Raw genomic sequence first — 21451 nt, 5'->3', positions numbered from 1 at the left:
TCCTTGCAAAATTGATATATAAAATCTATGCCCTTGAAAAATTAATAATAATAAAGAATATAATTCCTTGTAATACAGAAGTTGTCCTTGTAAACTGAATATAGAATTATAGTCCTTGCAAAATTAATGATAGAGTTTGAATCCTTTCAAAATGAATAATACAGAATTTAAACCCTTGAAAACTGAATAGAGAATTCTAGTTCTTGCAAAATTAATGAATCATAATCTAAATCATTGCAAAATGAAAAATATAGAACCGTAGGCCTTGCAAAAAGAGTATTATTCATATTGGTGCAGAAGAGAAAAAATTATTGCCCAAATCTGACTCCACTTGGTTTGATTCGCAATAAAAATCATTGTATCAATTTTCTCAAAAGACGAAGATAACACGAATGAAAGGTAATAAGAAACAACATTGATTTCCACAGCATTTCCGTTTTTCTTAATTTGCTTCTCATAACAGTGGTTAGATGTAGAGTTTACCCAATGAAGCTTGCATATAAGAAATAGATGTAGAGTTTACCCAATGAAGCTTGCATATAAGAAATAGATGTAGAGTTTACCCAATGAAGCTTGCATATGAGAAATAGATGTAGAGTTTACCCAATGAAGCTTGCATATAAGAAATAGATGTAGAGTTTACCCAATGAAGCTTGCATATAAGAAATAGATGTAGTGTTTACCCAATGAAGCTAGCATATAAGAAATAGATGTAGTGTTTACCCAATGAAGCTTGCATATAAGAAATAGGTGTAGAGTTTACCTAATGAAGCTTGCATATAAGAAACAAATGTAGAGTTTACCAAATTAGGCTTGCATATATAAGATATATATGTTGAGTTTACCAAATAAGGCTTACATATAAGAAATATATGTAGTTTACCAAATGCAGCTTGTATATAAGAAATAAATGTAGAGTTTACCCAATGAAGCTTGCATATAAGAAATAGATGTAGAGTTTACCCAATGAAGCTTGCACATAAGAAATAATGTAGAGTTTACCCAATGAAGCTTGCATATAAGAAATAGATGTAGAGTTTACCCAATGAAGCTTGCACATAAGAAATAAATGTAGAGTTTACCCAATGAAGCTTGCATATAAGAAATAGATGTAGTGTTTACCAAATGAAGCTTGCATATAAGAAAAGGATGTAGAGTTTACCCAATGAAGCTTGCATATAAGAAACAAATGTAGAGTTTACCAAATTAGGCCTGCATATAAGAAATATATGTTGTTTACCAAATGAAGCTTGTATATAAAAAACAAATGTAGAATTTACCCAACAAAGCTTGCATATAAGAAATAGACGAAGAGTTTACTAAATGAAACTTGCATATAAGAAATAAATGTTGTTTACCTAATGAAGCTCGTATATAAGAAATAGATGAAGACTTTACACAATGATGCTAGCATATAAGAAATCATAGCAGAGTTTGCACAATGAAGCTTGCATATAGGAAACAAATTTAGACTTTACCCAACAAAGCTTGTATATAAGAAATAGATGAAGATTTTACCAAATGAAGCTTGCATATAGGAAACAAATGTAGACTTTATCCAACAAAGCTTGCATATAAGAAATAGATGTAGAGTTTACCAAATGAAGCTTGCATATAAGAAATAAATGTTGTTTACCCAATTATGCTTGCATATAAGATACAAATATAGAGTTTACCAAATGAGGCTTGCATATAAGAGATGGATATAGAGTTTACCCAATGAAGCTTGCATATACGAAATAGATGTAGAGTTTACAAAAGGAAACTTGCATATAAGAAATCATTGTAGAGTTTACCAAATGAAGCTTGCATATAAGAAATAGATGTAGAGTTTACCCAATGAAGCTTGCATATAAGAAATAGATGTAGAGTTTACCAAATGAAGCTTGCATATAAGAAACAAATGTTGTTTACCCAATTATGCTTGCATACAAGATACAAATATAGAGTTTACCAAATGAGGCTTGCATATAAGAGATAGATATAGAGTTTATCCAATGAAGCTTGAATATACGAAATAGATGTAAAGTTTACCAAATGAAGCTTGCATATAATAAATAAATGTAGAGTTTACACATTGATGCTACCATCTAAGAAATAAAAAAAAAATCGAAACTAACCATGAACACTGAGTGTGATGGTTCGGGAATTTCTGCCAAAATCGTTGTGGGCAGTGCAGGTATAATCGCCTGCATCAGTTTGTGAGGCTGACAGGATCTCTATCTTCCCCACCAAGGATCCATCCGGGTCAACCTTCTCGTTTTCAATATATCTGTCAGAAATAGAAAAATTTGCAAAATAAAGCAATTCACTTTGATTATTACTTGCGTTCGCAAGTTACTGTAATTATTGCAGTAATAATACAGAATTTAAGTCCTTCAAAAATGAACAATACAGAATTTAAGTCCTTCAAAAATTAATGATGCCGAATTTAAGTCCTTCAAAAGTGAATAATGCAAAATTTAAGTTGTCACATATTTGAATAATAGGTTTTGTTTCCTTGCAAAACTGAGCAATATAAATTTAGGTTCTTGGAAAATGAATGAAATAGAATTTAAGCCCTTGCAGAATGAGTAATAAAAATTCAAGTTCTTGAAAAAAAAAATAATAATACTGAATCTAAGTCCTTGAAAAAATGAATACAGAATTTAATCCCATGAAGGATGAATAACGCAGAATTTAAGTCCTTGAAAAATCAATATTAAAGAATTCAAGTCCTTGAAAAATTAATAATACAGAATTTATGTCCTTAAAAAGTTAATAATACAGAATTTAAGTACTTGAAAAATTAATAATGCAGAATTTAAGTCCTTGGAAAATTAATAATACAGAATTTTTAAGCCCTTGAAAAATTAATAATACAGAATTTAAGCCCATGAAAGATGAATAACACAGAATTTAAGTCCTTGATAAATAAACAATACAGAATTTAAGTCCATGAAAGATGAATGACACAGAATTTAAGTCCTTGAAAAATTAATAATACAGAATTGAAGATCATAAAAGCTGAATAATACAGAATTTAAGTACTGTATTTGAAAAATTAATAATAAAGAAATTAAGTCCTTGAAAAATTAATAATGCAGAATTTAAGTCCTTGAACAATTAATAATGCAGAATTTAAGTTCTTGAAAATTAATTAGGCAGATTTTAAGTCTCCGCAATATGAATACTACAGATTTTAATTCCTTGCAAAATGAATAATACAGAATTCATGTCCTTGCAAAATGAATAATAAAAAATTAAAGTCCTTGCAAAATAAATGAAACCGAATTTAAGTCACTGAAAAATGAGTAATACAGAATTCAAGTCATTGCAAAATGAACAATAGAGAATTCCAGTTGTTGCAGTCATAAAGTTCTAGGTATTCTATTAAAATGAGGAAATCACAAAACGACAACATTAAATACTAAGTATATGAGATTGAAAAAGGACGTGTTCCAAACCAATCTAACCTGGAGGTGCTATGAAGAGGCGCCCCTCGGAAGGTCCAGTTCAGCGTCAAGGGCGTGTCCCCTTTCACTCTGCACTCCAGGACGGCCGTTTCCCCAGCGCGCACTTCCTCTGAGCTAGTTCCTCCGAGGAAGTAGGGAGCGGCTGTGCAAGACGTGAACTTTCTATTATACACATAAACGAAAAATTTGCCAATTCATGAATATGAATACTCCAGTATCTAGAGGGGCACTCGGTATGGTAAGCAGCTCTTTTAGGAGAAGATTGGCCAGGGCACCAGCCACCCGTTGAGATACTACCGCTGGAGTTATGGGGTCCTTTGACTGGCCAGACAGTGCTACATTGGATCTTTCTCTCTGATCACGGTTCCTTTTCCCTTTGCCTACACATACACCTAATAGTCTAGCCTATTCTTTACTTATTCTCATCTGTCCTCATACATCTGACAACACTGAGATTGCCAAACAATTCTTCTTCACCTAAGGGGTTAACTACTGTGCTGTAATTGTTCAGTGGCCACTTTCCTCTTGGTAAGGGTAGAAGAGATACCTTAGCTGTGGTAAGCAACTCTTCTAGGAGAAGGACACTCCAAAATCAAACCATTGTTCTCTAGTCATGGGTAGTGTCATAACTCTGTACCATGGTCTTTCACTGTCTTGGGTTAGATTTCTCTTGCTTGTGGGTACACTCGAACACATGCCAAGAGAAAAGTGGCACTAAACAATTACAATGCAGCAAACCCTTGAGTGAAGAAGAATTGTTTAGTAATCTGTGTTAAAAGGTATAAGAGGACAGAGAAGAATATGTAAGGAAGAGGCCAGACTATTCAGTGAGTGTGTAGGCAAAGGGAAAATGAACCGTAACCAGAGAGAAGGATTCAATGCAGTACTGTCTGGCCAATCAAAAGACCCCACAACTCTCAAGCGGTAGTATCTCAACGGGTGGCTGGTGCCCTGGCTAACCTACTACATATACATATTTTTATATATATGTATACATACACAATATATATATATATATACATATATATACATATATATATATATAATATAGATTTATAAATATTCTAAACATGCATATACAGATATACAAGCATACAAACAAACGTACTTGCATCAACCCACAAAAAAATCCTAAAAGGCACACACCACACAGCACGCCCCACCACGCTTGCACGCAAATGCAAATGTATAAACTTGCATGTATGCATGAGCGTACGAATTTGCATACTGTATTTGAAACGTCCACACACACAGACACTTGCTGAAAAAATTCTCGCGGCCCATTCAAACGTGTCCCTTAGGCTTAAAACGTAATTAACTAGGAGGGCTGTCCTTTAAAGCTGAGTTACTGTACTGTCACCTACAATAGTTATTCATTCAGTTGGAAATCCGAAAACGTAAAGGAATGAAAAACTCTAACTTCACTTGGATTAAATGTTGAGTTTTTCCGTATGGGGAGATTTATGATTATGCTTACTATTATTTGGTGTAATGCTGGCGTCAGCAAACAGAGTCTTTTTTTCCGAACATTTAAAGGTTTTAAAGGCCACTCATGAATGGCAGAGGCAAGGGCCTGTGACATTGCTCTATCAAGCAGGACAATGCCCTAGAGACTGATCATAATACGTATGGATCACTTTTACCTTGATTTTGACCAAGGCTTTTCAAAATTGGATCACTTTGATCTTGACCTTTGACCTAGGCCTTTCAAAAATGGTTCACTCTGACCTTGACATTTGACCTAGGCTTTTCAAAATTGGATCACTTTGATCTTGAACTTTGACCTAAGGCTTTCAAAAATGGTTCACTCTGACCTTGACATTTGACCTAGGCTTTTCAAAATTGGATCACTTTGATCTTGACCTTTGACCTAGGCCTTTCAAAAATGGTTCACTCTGACCTTGACATTTGACCTAGGCTTTTCAAAATTGGATCACTTTGATCTTGACCTTTGACCTAGGCCTTTCAAAAATGGTTCACTCTGACCTTGACATTTGACCTAGGCTTTTCAAAATTGGATCACTTTGATCTTGACCTTTGACCTAGGCCTTTCAAAAATGGTTCACTCTGACCTTGACATTTGACCTAGGCTTTTCAAAATTGGATCACTTTGATCTTGAACTTTGACCTAAGGCTTTCAAAAATGGTTCACTCTGACCTTGACATTTGACCTAGGCCTTTCATAATTGGATCACTTTGACTTTGACCTTTGACATAGGACTTTCAAAATTAGATCACTTTGAACTTGAACTTTGACCTAGGACTTTCAAAATTAGATCTCAATGACTTTGACCCAGGACTTTCAAAAATGGTTCACTTTGACCTTGATCTTAGACCTAGGCCTTTTAAAATTGGATCACTTCCACGTTTCAACAAATCAATTAGTCCCTGAAAGTTCCACTACTCAATGAGTAAAATTGCGGCCAGGAAAAGATAGCCCAGTGAGGAAAGGAAACAAGGAAATAAATAAACGACAAGAGAAGCAATAAACAATTAAAATAAAAATATTCTATAGACAGTAACAACAATAAAATACATCTTTCGAAAACATAAACAAAAAACTTACAATTAACCGAGATGTTGATGGTTGATGACAGATGATTGACAGCATTGGACGCATGACAGACGTAGGTGCCAGTATGTTCAGGTTCCGCCCTGGCGATGTACAAAGACCCATTTGACAGCTGCTCTGCTCTGGGCCTCACTAACTCGGTGCTCCTGAAGGCGTCAGAACCACTGCCTTTTGGGGTTGAAAGGATTCTTTTCAGGAGTCATAAGGATATAAGCCTGGCTCTCTCTATATGTAATATGGATTATTATTATTATCATTATTATTATTATTACAAGCTAGGCTATACCCCTAGTTGGAAAAGCAAGATGCTATTAGCCTAAGGGGCTCCAACAGGGAAAAATAGCCCAGTGGGATACAAGAAAACAAATAAACTACAAGAGAAGAATAAACGATCAATATAAAATGTTCAGTATATAACATAATATATATATATATATATATATATATATATATATATATATATATATATATATATATATGTGTGTGTGTGTGTGTGTAATATATATATATGTAATATATATATATGTAATATATATATATATATATATATATATATATATATATATATATATAAATTTTCCTATAAATATTCTTATGGATATTTATACATTTACATAATACGCCAAGAAATATGATCTTATATCTTTCGTAAATTCATTGCCACCTGACACGTTTCAACTGTAAATATCATTTGATAATTCTACGAAATACGAAATTGTAACAATTTCATATTATCACATAGAAAGTAAAGTTTACCATTTAACATCACATACCATCTTCAATATAATGAAGATAAAAAAAAACGGGATATCGATAATAATTGATAACGCTTATCTAAAAGTTAAAAGCTCTGTGATGTTTACAATTTCTTTACAGATTTTAAAGGTTTAAAGGTCGCTCATGAATGGCAGAGGAAAGGGACAGTGACATTGCCCTATCAGACAGGACAATGCCCTAGAGACTGACCATATATAAATATGATCAACACCCAAGCCCCATCTTCACCCAAGCTAGGACTAAGGAGGGCCAGGCAATGGCTGCTGATGACTCAGCAGATAGACCTATAGGCTCCCCCAAGCTCCCCATCCTTAGCTCACAAGCATGGCGAGGTTGCAGCAACCAAAGGAACTAACAAGTTTGAGCGGGACTCGAACCCCAGTCTGGCAATCACCAGGCAAGGACGCTATCATCCGGCCACCACAACGTTTAAGGTAGCTACCTTAGTTTGAGGTAATTTTCATGGTTTCAAGGTAATTCTAAGGTAATTTCGGTTTTACTAACTTAAAATTTAGGGAAATTGAAAATTTTAAGGTAATCTAAGGTAAAAAAGCAGCAGTATTTACGGTAATGGCCACACGGCAAATGATACGCACCCACTTTCTTCTTCCAGGTGACAGAAGGCTCTGGGTATCCCCTGGCAGCGCAGTCCACCACTAGGCTCTGACCCCGGATGACCTGGCTGTCTCTGGGCTCCAATACCCAGGCAGGGGGCGCTGAAGTGGACAAAGACCCCTCGCGTTAGAAAGAGAGTAAACTGGAATCTTGTAATAATACCTCAGTCAAGAGATTATTCACATAATACAATAACATTCAGAGAAAGGCTCGCTTTTAAGACATGCTGAAAGGGGACTCAACATTTAAAAGGTTATAAGTGAACGAAACATAAGGAAGTTTGCACTATAATAGTAGTTCATTCAATGAATCATCAATTGGAGAGTTGTACACACATCCCATTTTATTATTATTATTATTATTATTATTATTATTATTATTATTTATATCTTAATTATCATTAATAATTATCATCATTATTATTATTATTATTATTATTATTATTATAATCATTATTGTTATTATTATTATTATTATTATTATTATTATTATTATTATTATTATTATTATTATTAATTGCTAAGCTAAAACCCTATTCAGAAAAGCAGAATGCTATAACCCCAGGGGCTCCAACCCAATTGTTTTCTGAATACATTTAGACTGGACGAGGATTGAGTTCAGTTCAGTTTATACATTATCCTTACTCATGACAACTCTAACCTTAACTTTAACAAAGATTTCCTGAGTCCAGAGATATTTCATCTTATAAAACATTTTAGGAATGTATTTTGGAATTTGAAAAGATAGTCACGGAGCCTATTAAGGAAAACTTTCACCAGAAATTATAAAACGAAACTGATACTAAAGTTATATATAACAGATATATAAAGTAAGAATGGTGTTCACGAATTAATAGTGACAAAAAACAATAGAATAAATTCTTTATTTTCGTTATTATAGTAATAATAATAATAAAAATTATAATAATAATAATAATAATAATAATAAATAATAATTAATAGTAATGATAATAATTAATAGTAATAATAATAATTAATAGTAATAATAATAATTAATAGTAATAATAATAATTAATAGTAATTATAATAAATATAAAAGGAAATAATAATCATAATAATAAAAATAATAATAATTATCATTATTATTATTAACAGTAACAATAATCATAATAATAATTATTATTATTAGCAATAACAATAATCACAATAATAATTATAATTGATAATAATAGCAATAAAAATAATAATAAAAAAATAATAATAAAAAAAATAATAATAATAATTACATTAATAATATTAACAAAATAAAACATAGGCTAAAAAGTGGATGTAGCCAAGGACCAACGGGGGGGAGTAATGCCCAGAGAAGAATATAAGGTCCAATTAATAGGGAGAAAGAAGTTGTTTCACAGCCATGACAAAAGTAGAGGTAATTTGGTCAAGGCTGACTTGATATGAAACGAAGAAATTTCAAGAATTATATTTGAGGCAAAAGTAAACATTAGGAATGTGTTGTATATATATGAATTTTCATGTAAACAACCCCCGAATGTAATAATCCCCTGTATCGTGAAAAGTACCAAGATCTAAATATAAAAGAAATGCTGAAAAATATTAATATGTGAGAGAGAGAGAGAGAGAGAGAGAGAGAGAGAGAGAGAGAGAGAGAGAGAGTGAGAGAGAGAGAGAGAGAGAGAGAGAGAGAGAGAGAGAGAGAGAGAGAGAGAGAATATACCTAATATCAAATTCAAACCAGTAGAAGTTTGATGAAACCGTATCTATATAAAATAGAAATGCTGAAAAAAAACTGATTATGAAGCACTAGCGAGAGAGAGAGAGAGAGAGAGAGAGAGAGAGAGAGAGAGAGAGAGAGAGAGAGAGAGAGAGAGAGAGAGAGAGAGAGAGGATGCTCAATATCAAATTCAAACCAGTAGAAATTTGATGAAACCTTATCTGTATAAAAAGGAATTGCTGAAAAAACACTAATTATGAAGCACTAGAGAGAGAGAGAGAGAGAGAGAGAGAGAGAGAGAGAGAGAGAGAGAGAGAGAGAGAGAATATACCAAATATCAAATTCAAATCAGTAGAAGTTTGATGAAATGTATGAATAACATCGAGTATGAAAATCTGATCATTCTACAGTAGAGTCCTCGCAATATTTCACCATGATTCGCGCCAATAAATTATTAACAAAATTGAATTAGACTATAACGAATACAAGCAAACTCATGCATAAAAATATAGCCTATTTGTAGTTCTACAAAGGGATAAAATTTCATGTACTATATATATATATATATATATATATATATATATATATATAAATATATATATATATACTGTATATATATACATACATACATATATATATATATATATATATATATATATATATATATATATATATATATATCGCCCTGCTTACAGTTTCAATTAGGATACCATGCTGAACAAACAAGAAAACCATGCACGTGCTAAATTTTAGAAAAGGTAATTCATTATAAAATGGGATAAAAAGGTCAAATAACGAAGAAGTGTCTAGAAGTGAAAAGGAAGGAACACGGAAGAGGACAGGTGCAAGCGCAAGTGATGGCGGGAGCTAATGTGATTTTACCTGTGCAAATGGTTCAGTGAAGTGCAACGTGATTGCTGTGCTTTGGGCAGCGTCTCTCCTTTCTCACCTAAGTCCTTAATTAATAAAAAAAAATAAGACTTTCACATTGTGCGTGACAGCACTATGAGAGATCTAATTATGAGTGCTCTAGCTTTGCGGTGCTTTTCTGTGACAAGCTGGACTGTGCTGTGCAGAATTGGTTGAGACGAAATAGTACTGACGACCTTACCGGACACGGTGAGCGTGGCTGTGTAGCTCTCGACGGCTGCCTCGTTTCGAACCTGGCAAGTGTATCGGCCCGAGTGTCCTGCAGTCAAAGAACTTACGGCCAGTACACTGGAGAAGCCGTCAAAGACCCTCGCCTGAACGTTGAGTGGGCCGTTCAAGGAGAGGGGCCTGCCATCCTTGAGCCATTCTATGGTGAGGGGTGGGTCCCCTTGGCTAACGCCGCAGATCACTTGGGTTCTCATGCCTTCCGTTAAACCATCGTTGAACGAGAAAGGATCTATACGGGGAGGTACTGTCAAGGGGTAAAGGGGAAAGACAAAAACACCAACATTATGAAACCAAATTAGAACTCAAGCTTTGGGCCATTTTGAGTCTAAGTAGAATGAGGAGGAAAAGAAACCATATTAAATAAAGGAAAAACCATAAAGCATGCAACATAGCAAGGTCCAGGGGGAAGAGAGGGAACTGTAAGGACGAAACTCTCTATATTTTATGTACCATGGACGACCAAATGATAAGTGAGTTGAGAGATGGCAGCTGCATTGGTGGCTTCACACGTATAATCACCAGCATGGCGACGTTGGATTTTCTCGATACTAAGGACTGAATTAAAGGCATTCAGAGTGAGCACAGTCACCCTGTCGCTTGGACTGCCCCCAAGGGGAATAGGGGACCCGTTCCGTAACCATGACAAGGTCAGGGGCTCGTCCCCCTTGGACACAGTACAGGTCAGGGTTATTCTTTCTCCGGAGGCAACCCAATCCCTGGCGGCAAATGGGGCTATGGAAGGGGGTTCTGGGGAGAAATGACGGTTCGTGGACCATCCAGATTCGATGTTAAGAAGTGAAAGGGAAAAGAAAATTAGCTTTTACTTATTCACAACTTTGTGTGTTATGAGAGTTATTCTCAAATAATATCCCACCCTAAGTCGTTAATTGATTCCAAGAGAAGCAACGTAAATCGATTTTCGATGCAGGTCAGATTTTCACCCTTTAAAGTGACTTATATGTTCCCTATACATGTATTGAACATGAAAAAGTTTATATAACCTGATACTATTTTATAAAATTCAGGTACCTACGTTAATAAGTTTCCATGTGAAGTACAGTTATTCAAAGTACAGCACTTCATTGTTATTTTACGACATAGAAACCGACGTAAGTCGGGTAAAACCAGCTTATGGTGGATTTTATCTTTTTCATATTCAAAATTTATGTGACATAAAGTCAGAACTGGAGTATTACTGTGCCTTCTGAAAACATAGACATTTGCTTTAATGTCAGTTGATTTGAGTTCTTAAGAGGACAAGTGAATTACATTATGATCATGAAATAGATTTTTAATATTTCACTTGATTAGTACCAAATATCAAAGTCCATTATCATAAGGACAAAGTCTGGTATGCATTTAAGCATATACTTGCATTTCTGAATCTTTATGATTTAAAAATTAAAAGTGGTTTTAAAATCTAATACTCATATATACAATTATACAAATTACCAACTTCTGGAATTTTTTTGAGAGCATTAATCATTTGTTCACATGATAAGTATTATGACAGATGATTTCCCAATGTGTTGAAATTGGGTTTGATAGTCTCAAATGACTCTTAACTTCAAATAAAAGAACAAATTAAAACTACCAGCTTTTTTGTGGTGGGATTTACACCCCAAACATGTTGGCAAGACTGAAATTACCTAAATTGGAGTATTGCCCAATCCCCATCATAAGAATAGTCTTCTCTAATTATTGTTTCTCTGGATTCAAGGATTGTAGTGACAGGAGTAATAAATAAGTGCTAGGAAAATTGAAGTTGAGATGATATTGTGGCCAGTAGATTTTATATACCTTTAGTAAAAAAATGTTAAGGCTATAGAACTGTAAGTTTTTTCTTGTATATACAATATACATCAATAACTTTAACAAGTCTGCTATAAATTCAAATATGAATGAAATTATATCTTGAAAAAACAAGGAGGCAAGGGAATATAAAATATAAAACTATGAGAATTGAAGTTAAAAACTCACCTAAGACAGAGACCTGGGCTGACCCAGTGGCTGCTCGGCCTTGCTTGGTGGAGGCTGTGCAGGTGTACACGCCGGCATCGAAGGAATGCCGCACCTTTTCAAGGACCAATGTTCCGTCAACTTCGATTCTCTGTCCGAGACTCTCATCGATAGTTTCCCCATCTGCAGGTAGGAAGAACAAAGGCATGTCAAGCGACTATACTAAATTTCTTTTAATGAGGCACATTTGCATGCACTCGCAGGTGTGCCCTTTTAGCTCGGAAAAGTTTCCTATTAGGTGATTGGTTGGACCAAATAATTCTAACCAATCAGCTATTAGGAAACTTTTCAGAGCTGACTCGCAAGGGTGCCCTTTTAGCTCGGAAAAGTGTCCTACTAAGTGATTGGTAGGACCAAATAATTCTAACCAAAAAGCTAGTAGGAAACTTTTCTGAGTTAAAAGGGCACCCCTGCGATACAGTGCAAATGCACCTCAACAAAAGAAATTGAGTAAATGAAAAAAAAGAGGAACTAAAGTAATAGAAAGTTAGCTTCTTCATTTGATTTGCCATGGTCTTTAAGTCTCTTTCTGAATTCACAGCATTCCAAGTTGTAGAGGTTAGTCAGGGAATATTTCCCCCCTTGATTTTTGAAGGATATTTCTTTAATGGTGATCACCTTTGAATTATATCTAAAAATTACATGGGAAATGGATATAATGAAACCCTTGATTCTCCAGGAAGATGGTATATATAACAATTATATGATTATATAATTATATAACTATTTTTTCTGCTGTTTGACCCAGACAATGAAGCAAACTAAACAGGCTTGTGCAACGTTCCCTGCCACACGGAATAAGATCTATATATAATTAACATTTACTGAACCAGGGATTTTTGGACTAATGAATTTTATCTTATGAATCGGTGGTGGACCCAGAGATACTATTAAGAGTCATTTAATAAGAGGGAGGGGGGAGGGGTGACTCCATAGTTGCACCGTGAAGTTAAAGTATACAGAGTTCTCTTGATTGAGCACACTATTCCATCTTATTTCTCTTCCTCTTGTTATTTTTAAGTTTTTATAGTTTATATATGAACGATTTACTTTAATGTTGTTATTGTTCTTAAACTTCTCTTGTAGTATATTTCCTTATTTCCTTTCCTCACTGAGCTATTTTCCCTGTTGGGACCCTTGGGCTTATAGCTTGGACAGCATGGAGAATAGAGAAATCTGGAACGGAGGAAAATTATAATGCTATAAACTGGGTGCAGCTAAAACCTGGATGCAGCAAAAGACAAATTCCGTCAAAATTTCAGCAGTAATGAAAGCCCTTCAAAGACAAGGAATAGATGAATCTTGCATTAGAACACTTGAATATATCTAGAGATTGTTAATTAATATACATGCTTAGGATAGACAGTAAGTGTATCCACAGGGCATGAATCCTAAATTAAAAGAAGGATAAGCATGGGATGGAAAGATTTAAGTAAACAAAATGAAATTATGAAAGGTAAAATGCCACTTTCTCTAAGAAGAAAAGTATTTAATCAGATGATCTTACCAGTAGTAACCCATCCATTAGAAACTTGGGCCCTTTCTAAAGCCTTAGAACATAAGCTAGTTACAACTCAAAGAGCAATGGAAAGAATAATGATGGGAATAAAACTGAGAGACAGTAAAAGGGCAACATGGATACGAGAGCAAACTAACGTAGAGGATATTCTAACATGTAAGAAAAAGAAATGGACATGGGCGAGACATATAAAGAGAAGGGCAAATAATAGATAGACATAAAGAATAACAGAATGGGTCCCTAGAGATTGCAAACGAAGCAAGGGAAGGAAGAGAAGACGATTGATTGACAAAGAAAATTTCCCGGTATAAACTGACATAAAAAGACCATAATCAGATGCAAGTGGAAGGGCATGTCTGAGGACTTTGTCTTGCAGTGGACTGACTACGGCTGATGATGATGATGATGATGTATATTTAAATGAATTATATATAAAAGCAGGAAAATTATAAAGCCCATGGCTTCTGAAATGTAGGGCTATGGCCAACTCCAGGCAAGACTTTTTTGCTGAGAGAGTAAATCCCCAAAGATTCACCAGTTAATTCAGGGAGTTCAAATCCTGCTCAGGTCTGATAAGAGCCACTGAAACCTGGTCCCACCACCCTATGATTCTGGAGTGATGTAGTAGCTGAGTGGCACATTTCATCTCCGACACCTCACAGGAACCCAGACTATCGATCACATGACAATTTTTATATACAGTATATATATATATATATATATATATATATATATATATATATATACATATATATATATAGTATATGTGTGTCTGGGTTGTGATATACATGTCTGGGGTGGAAGGACATGTCTGAGGCCTTTGTTCTGAAGTGGACTAGTAACGGATGTTGATGATAATGATTATATATATGTTCATATATATATACATATATATATATATATATATATATATATATATGCATATATATATATACATTTATTTATATATATATATATATATATATATATATATACATACATCTACTGAGATACATACACATACATATATACCCTTAAAGGCATACAAACACATACATATACACTCACATACGTACACACTTATATACGTATATCTACAAATAAATATACCTACATGTGTAAATGTGTAGGTGTGTAGACAAATAAACAAATTTGTATGTGTAAATGTGGAACTCATACAGACAATACAGTACTAGATATATTATAAAATTCCCAGCAATAAAACTGTATAATTACCCTAATTAAGTTTAAGGTAAATGAGCACTACCTCTATCAAGATGGTGAATAAGAAATACACGAAAATAATACTAATTATCAGCCGAGTTATTTTCTAATGTTAATGAACTCATTAATGTTGGAGTTAGAGTTGTGAGTAATTGGATCAGAGGAAATGTTGTAGTAAATGAACCAAATTATTGAATTTTGCCCCAAACAGAATGAAATGCCTTTCACGGCAAGATGTATACAATGATGCTTCTCTTGCGGTAAGGTTGGATCCAAAGCTTGCTCTGATTGTGAGATTTTGGCTTACAGGACATAGTTGTCGACGAGTTTTTGAATTATAGGATATAGTAGTCGACTAATTATCGACTTATAGGATATAGTAGTCGACTAGTTATCGACTTGAAGGCTATAGTTGTTGACGAATTTACGACTTATAGGATATAGTAGTCGACAAGTTTTCGACCTATATGATATAGTAGTCGACTAATTATCGACTTATAGGATATAGCATTCGACTACTTATCGACTTAATTTAAAGAATTTAGTTGTTAACGAGTTCTTTAATTGTAGGACATAGTTGTTGACGAGGTTTTGACTTACAGAACATAGTTGTGATGTTTTGACTTATAGGACATAGTTGTGATGTTTTGACTTACAGTACATACAGTAGTAGTCAACGAGTTTTTGACTTATAGGATATAGTTGTTGACAAGTTTTTGACTTATAGGACATAGTTCTAGACGAGATTTTGACTTATAGGACATAGTTGTCGACGATATTTTAACTAATAGGACATAGGTGCTGCTAAGTTTTTGACTTATAGGACATAGTTGTCGACTAGATTTTAACTTATAGGACATAGGTGCTGCTAAGTTTTTTACTTATAGGACATAGTTGTGATGTTTTGACTTACAGTACATACAGTAGTAGTCAACGAGTTTTTGACTTATAGGATATAGTTGTTGACAAGTTTTTGACTTATAGGACATAGTTCTAGACGAGATTTTGACTTATAAGACATAGTTGTTGACGAGTTTTTGACCTATAAGAGATAGTTGTTGACGAGTTTTTGACTTATAGGACATAGTTCTAGACGAGTTTTTTGACTTATAAGACAGTTGTTGACCAGTTTTTGACTTATAGGACATAGTTGTCGACGAGATTTTAACTAATAGGACATAGGTGCTGCTAAGTTTTTGACTTATAGGACATAGTTGTGATGTTTTGACTTACAGTACATACAGTAGTAGTCAACGAGTTTTTGACTTATAGGATATAGTTCTAGACGAGATTTTGACTTATAAGACATAGTTGTTGACGAGTTTTTGACCTATAAGAGATAGTTGTTGACGAGATTTTAACTTATAGGACATAGTTCTAGACGAGTTTTTGACTTATAAGACAGTTGTTGACCAGTTTTTTACTTATAGGACATAGTTTTCGACGAGATTTTACTACTAGGACATAGGTGCTGCTAAGTTTTTGACTTATTAGACATAGTTGTCGACTAGATTTTAACTTATAGGACATAGGTGCTGCTAAGTTTTTTACTTATAGGACATAGTTGTGATGTTTTGACTTACAGTACATACAGTAGTAGTCAACGAGTTTTTGACTTATAGGATATAGTTCTAGACGAGATTTTGACTTATAAGACATAGTTGTTGACGAGTTTTTGACCTATAAGACATAGTTGTTGACGAGATTTTAACTTATAGGACATAGTTCTAGACGAGTTTTTGACTTATAAGACAGTTGTTGACCAGTTTTTGACTTATAGGATATAGTTGTTGACAAGTTTTTGACTTATAGGACATAGTTCTAGACGAGATTTTGACTTATAAGACATAGTTGTTGACGAGTTTTTGACCTATAAGAGATAGTTGTTGACGAGTTTTTGACTTATAGGACATAGTTCTAGCCGAGTTTTTTGACTTATAAGACAGTTGTTGACCAGTTTTTGACTTATAGGACATAGTTGTCGACGAGATTTTAACTAATAGGACATAGGTGCTGCTAAGTTTTTGACTTATAGGACATAGTTGTGATGTTTTGACTTACAGTACATACAGTAGTAGTCAACGAGTTTTTGACTTATAGGATATAGTTGTTGACAAGTTTTTGACTTATAGGACATAGTTCTAGACGAGATTTTGACTTATAAGACATAGTTGTTGACGAGTTTTTGACCTATAAGAGATAGTTGTTGACGAGTTTTTGACTTATAGGACATAGTTCTAGCCGAGTTTTTTGACTTATAAGACAGTTGTTGACCAGTTTTTGACTTATAGGACATAGTTGTCGACGAGATTTTAACTAATAGGACATAGGTGCTGCTAAGTTTTTGACTTATAGGACATAGTTGTGATGTTTTGACTTACAGTACATACAGTAGTAGTCAACGAGTTTTTGACTTATAGGATATAGTTGTTGACAAGTTTTTGACTTATGGGACATAGTTCTAGATGAGATTTTGACTTATAAGACATAGTTGTTGACGAGTTTTTGACCTATAAGAGATAGTTGTTGACGAGTTTTTGACTTATAGGACATAGTTCTAGCCGAGTTTTTTGACTTATAAGACAGTTGTTGACCAGTTTTTGACTTATAGGACATAGTTGTCGACGAGATTTTAACTAATAGGACATAGGTGCTGCTAAGTTTTTGACTTATAGGACATAGTTGTGATGTTTTGACTTACAGTACATACAGTAGTAGTCAACGAGTTTTTGACTTATAGGATATAGTTGTTGACAAGTTTTTGACTTATAGGACATAGTTCTAGACGAGATTTTGACTTATAAGACATAGTTGTTGACGAGTTTTTGACCTATAAGACATAGTTGTTGACGAGATTTTAACTTATAGGACATAGTTCTAGCCGAGTTTTTTGACTTATAAGACAGTTGTTGACCAGTTTTTGACTTATAGGACATAGTTGTCGACGAGATTTTACTAATAGGACATAGGTGCTGCTAAGTTTTTGACTTATTAGACATAGTTGTCGACTAGATTTTAACTTATAGGACATATGTGCTGCTAAGTTTTTTACTTATAGGACATAGTTGTGATGTTTTGACTTACAGTACACACAGTAGTAGTCAACGAGTTTTTGACTTATAGGATATAGTTGTTGACAAGTTTTTGACTTAGAGGACATAGTTCTAGACGAGATTTTGACTTATAAGACATAGTTGTTGACGAGTTTTTGACCTATAAGAGATAGTTGTTGACGAGTTTTTGACTTATAGGACATAGTTCTAGACGAGTTTTTTTGACTTATAAGACAGTTGTTGACCAGTTTTTTACTTATAGGACATAGTTGTCGACGAGATTTTAACTTATAGGACATAGGTGCTGCTAAGTTTTTGACTTATAGGACATAGTTGTCGATGAGATTTTAACTTATAGGACATAGGTGCTGCTAAGTTTTTTACTTATAGGACATAATTGTTGACGATATTTTGACTTATAGGACATAGTTCTTGACGAGCTTTTGACCTATTGGATATAGTTGTCGAAGAGTTTTTGACTTACAGGACCTAGTTGTAGATTTTTTTATTTATAGGATGTAGTTATTGTCGAGTTTTCGACTCATATAACATAGTTGTCGACAAGTTTTTGACTTATAGGACCTAGTTGTCAGCAAGTTTTTGACCTATTAGACATAGTTGTCGACGAGTTTTTGACTTATAGGACCTAATTGTCGGCGAGTTTTAGACCTATAAGACATAGTTGTCGGCGAGATTTTAACTTGTAATACAGAGTTGATGACGAGGTTTTGACTTATAGGACATAGTAATTGCTAAGTTTTTTTCTTATAATGAATACAGTAGTTGTTGACGATTTTTTAATTTATAGAACATATTTGTCAATGAGTTTTTGAATTATAAAATTTAGTAGTTGACAAGATTTTGACTTTTCTAAAGTTTGTCGACAACCATACCCAATAAATCAAAAACTCACACAAAGAAATGCTTCCATACAATTTTTTTAGTTCTGTAAAATTAAACCAATCTCTCTCTCTCTCTCTCTCTCTCTCTCTCTCTCTCTCTCTCTCTCTCTCTCTCTCTCTCTCGTTACGCAAAGAATTAATTAAATAATTTCTTTAATTTTGTACAGGAAATCTCTCTCTCTCTCTCTCTCTCTCTCTCTCTCTCTCTCTCTCTCTCTCTCTCTCGTTACGCAAAGAATTAATTAAATAATTTCTTTAATTTTGTACAGGAAATCTCTCTCTCTCTCTCTCTCTCTCTCTCTCTCTCTCTCTCTCTGACTTTTAAAGCATCCTAACCTGAAAGATCAATTTCGATGTTGTTACTGTTTTTACAATATTCTATTTCAATTTTTCATGAGTTCTTTTGTAGTTTATTTATTTCCTTGTTTTCTTTCCTCGCTGGGCTATTTTTCCTTTCAGGAGCCCCTTGGCTTATAGCATCCTGCTTTTCCAACTAGAGTTGTAGCTTAGCGAGTAATAATGATAATAATAATAAAAGCAAAATAGTTGGTACTGATAAAAATAAAAGGAAACAAAATAGTTGGTACTGATAAAAATAAAAGGAAACAAAATAGTTGGTACTGATAAAAATAAAAGGAAACAAAATAGTTGGTACTGATAAAAATAAAAGGAAACAAAATAGTTGGTACTGATAAAAATAAAAGGAAACAAAATAGTTGGTACTGATAAAAATAAAAGGAAACAAAATAGTTGGTACTGATAAAAATAAAAGGAAAAAAATAGTTGTTATTGATAAAAATAAAATGAAACAAAATAGTTGGTACTGATACAAATAAAAGGAAACAAAATAGTTGGTACTGATAAAAATAAAAGGAAACAAAATAGTTGTTATTGATAAAAATAAAATGAAACAAAATAGTTGGTACTGATAAAAATAAAAGGAAACAAAAAAATTTGTATTGATAAAAATAAAAGGAAACAAAATAGTTGGTGCTGATAAAAATAAAAGGAAACAAAATAGTTGGTACTGTGAAAAATAAAAGGAAACAAAATAGTTGGTACTGATAAAAATAAAAGGAAACAAAATAGTTGGTACTGATAAAAATAAAAGGAAACAAAATAGTTAGTAGTGATAAAAATAAAAGGAAACAAAATAGTTGGTACTGATAAAAATAAAAAGAAACAAAATAGTTAGTAGTGATAAAAATAAAAGGAAAATGAATAGTTGGTACTGATAAAAACAAAAGGAAACAAAATAGTTGGTACTGATAAAAATAAAAGGAAACAAAATAGTTGGTACTGATAAAAATAAAGGAAACAAAATAGTTGGTACTGATAAAAATAAAAGGAAACAAAATAGTTGGTACTGATAATAATAAAAGGAAACAAAATAGTTAGTAGTGATAAAAATAAAAGGAAACAAAATAGTTGTTATTGATAAAAATAAAATTAAACAAAATAGTTGGTACTGATAAAAATAAAAGGAAAATTAATAGTTGGTACTGATAAAAATAAAAGGAAACAAAATAGTTGGTACTGATAAAAATAAAAGGAAACAAAATAGTTGGTACTGATAATAATAAAAGGAAAATAAATAGTTGGTACTGATAAAAATAAAAGGAAACAAAATAGTTAGTAGTGATAAAAATAAAAGGAAAATAAATAGTTGGTACTGATAAAAATAAAAGGAAACAAAATAGTTGTTATTGATAAAAATAAAATGAAACAAAATAGTTGGTAATGATAAAAATAAAAGGAAACAAAATAATTTGTACTGATAGAAATAAAAGGAAAGAAAATAGTTAGGTCCTGATGAAAATAAAAGGAAACAAAATAGTTGGTACTGATAAAAATAAAAGGAAACAAAATAGTTGGCACTGATAAAAATAAAAGGAAACGAAATAGCTAGTACTGATAAAAATAAAAGGAAACAAAATAGTTGGTACTGATAAAATAAAGGAAACAAAACAATTGGTAATGATATAAATAAAGGGAAACAAAATAGTTGTTACTGATATAAATAAAAGGAAACAAAATAGTTGGTACTGATAAAAATACAAGGAAACAAAATAGTTCGTACTGATAAAAATAAAAGGAAACAAAATAGTTGGTACTGATAAAAATAAAAGGAAACAAAATAGTTGGTACTGATAATAATAAAAGGAAACAAAATAGTTGGTACTGATAAAAATAAAAGGAAACAAAATAGTTAGTAGTGATAAAATAAAAGGAAAATAAATAGTTGGTACTGATAAAAATAAAAGGAAACAAAATAGTTGTTATTGATAAAAATAAAATGAAACAAAATAGTTTGGTACTGATAAAAATAAAAGGAAACAAAATAATTTGTACTGATAAAAATAAAAGGAAAGAAAATAGTTAGGTCCTGATAAAAATAAAAGGAAACAAAATAGTTGGTACTGATAAAAATAAAAGGAAACAAAATAGTTGGCACTGATAAAAATAAAAGGAAACGAAATAGCTAG

General features: G+C 32.9%; 1 protein-coding gene across 1 annotated transcript in view; it reads right to left on the bottom strand.

Annotated features, from left to right (window-relative positions):
- The window catches only part of LOC137652734 (cell adhesion molecule Dscam2-like), an 80051-nt gene that overhangs the window by 21168 nt on the left and 37432 nt on the right, over positions 1-21451 (bottom strand). Inside the window, exons 8-13 of the mRNA XM_068386139.1 lie at positions 12250-12411; positions 10223-10513; positions 7401-7520; positions 6022-6195; positions 3456-3597; positions 2121-2272 (exon numbers count right to left, since the gene is read on the bottom strand). Coding sequence (XP_068242240.1) covers positions 2121-2272; positions 3456-3597; positions 6022-6195; positions 7401-7520; positions 10223-10513; positions 12250-12411 — 1041 coding nt within the window. The remainder of the gene's footprint in view (positions 1-2120; positions 2273-3455; positions 3598-6021; positions 6196-7400; positions 7521-10222; positions 10514-12249; positions 12412-21451) is intronic.

The sequence above is a fragment of the Palaemon carinicauda genome, chromosome 14 (assembly GCF_036898095.1).
Source record: "Palaemon carinicauda isolate YSFRI2023 chromosome 14, ASM3689809v2, whole genome shotgun sequence".
Classification (NCBI taxonomy): Eukaryota; Metazoa; Arthropoda; class Malacostraca; order Decapoda; family Palaemonidae; genus Palaemon; species Palaemon carinicauda.
The sequence above is the reverse complement of the archived record's forward strand: the minus strand, read 5'-3'. Positions and strand labels throughout refer to the sequence as shown.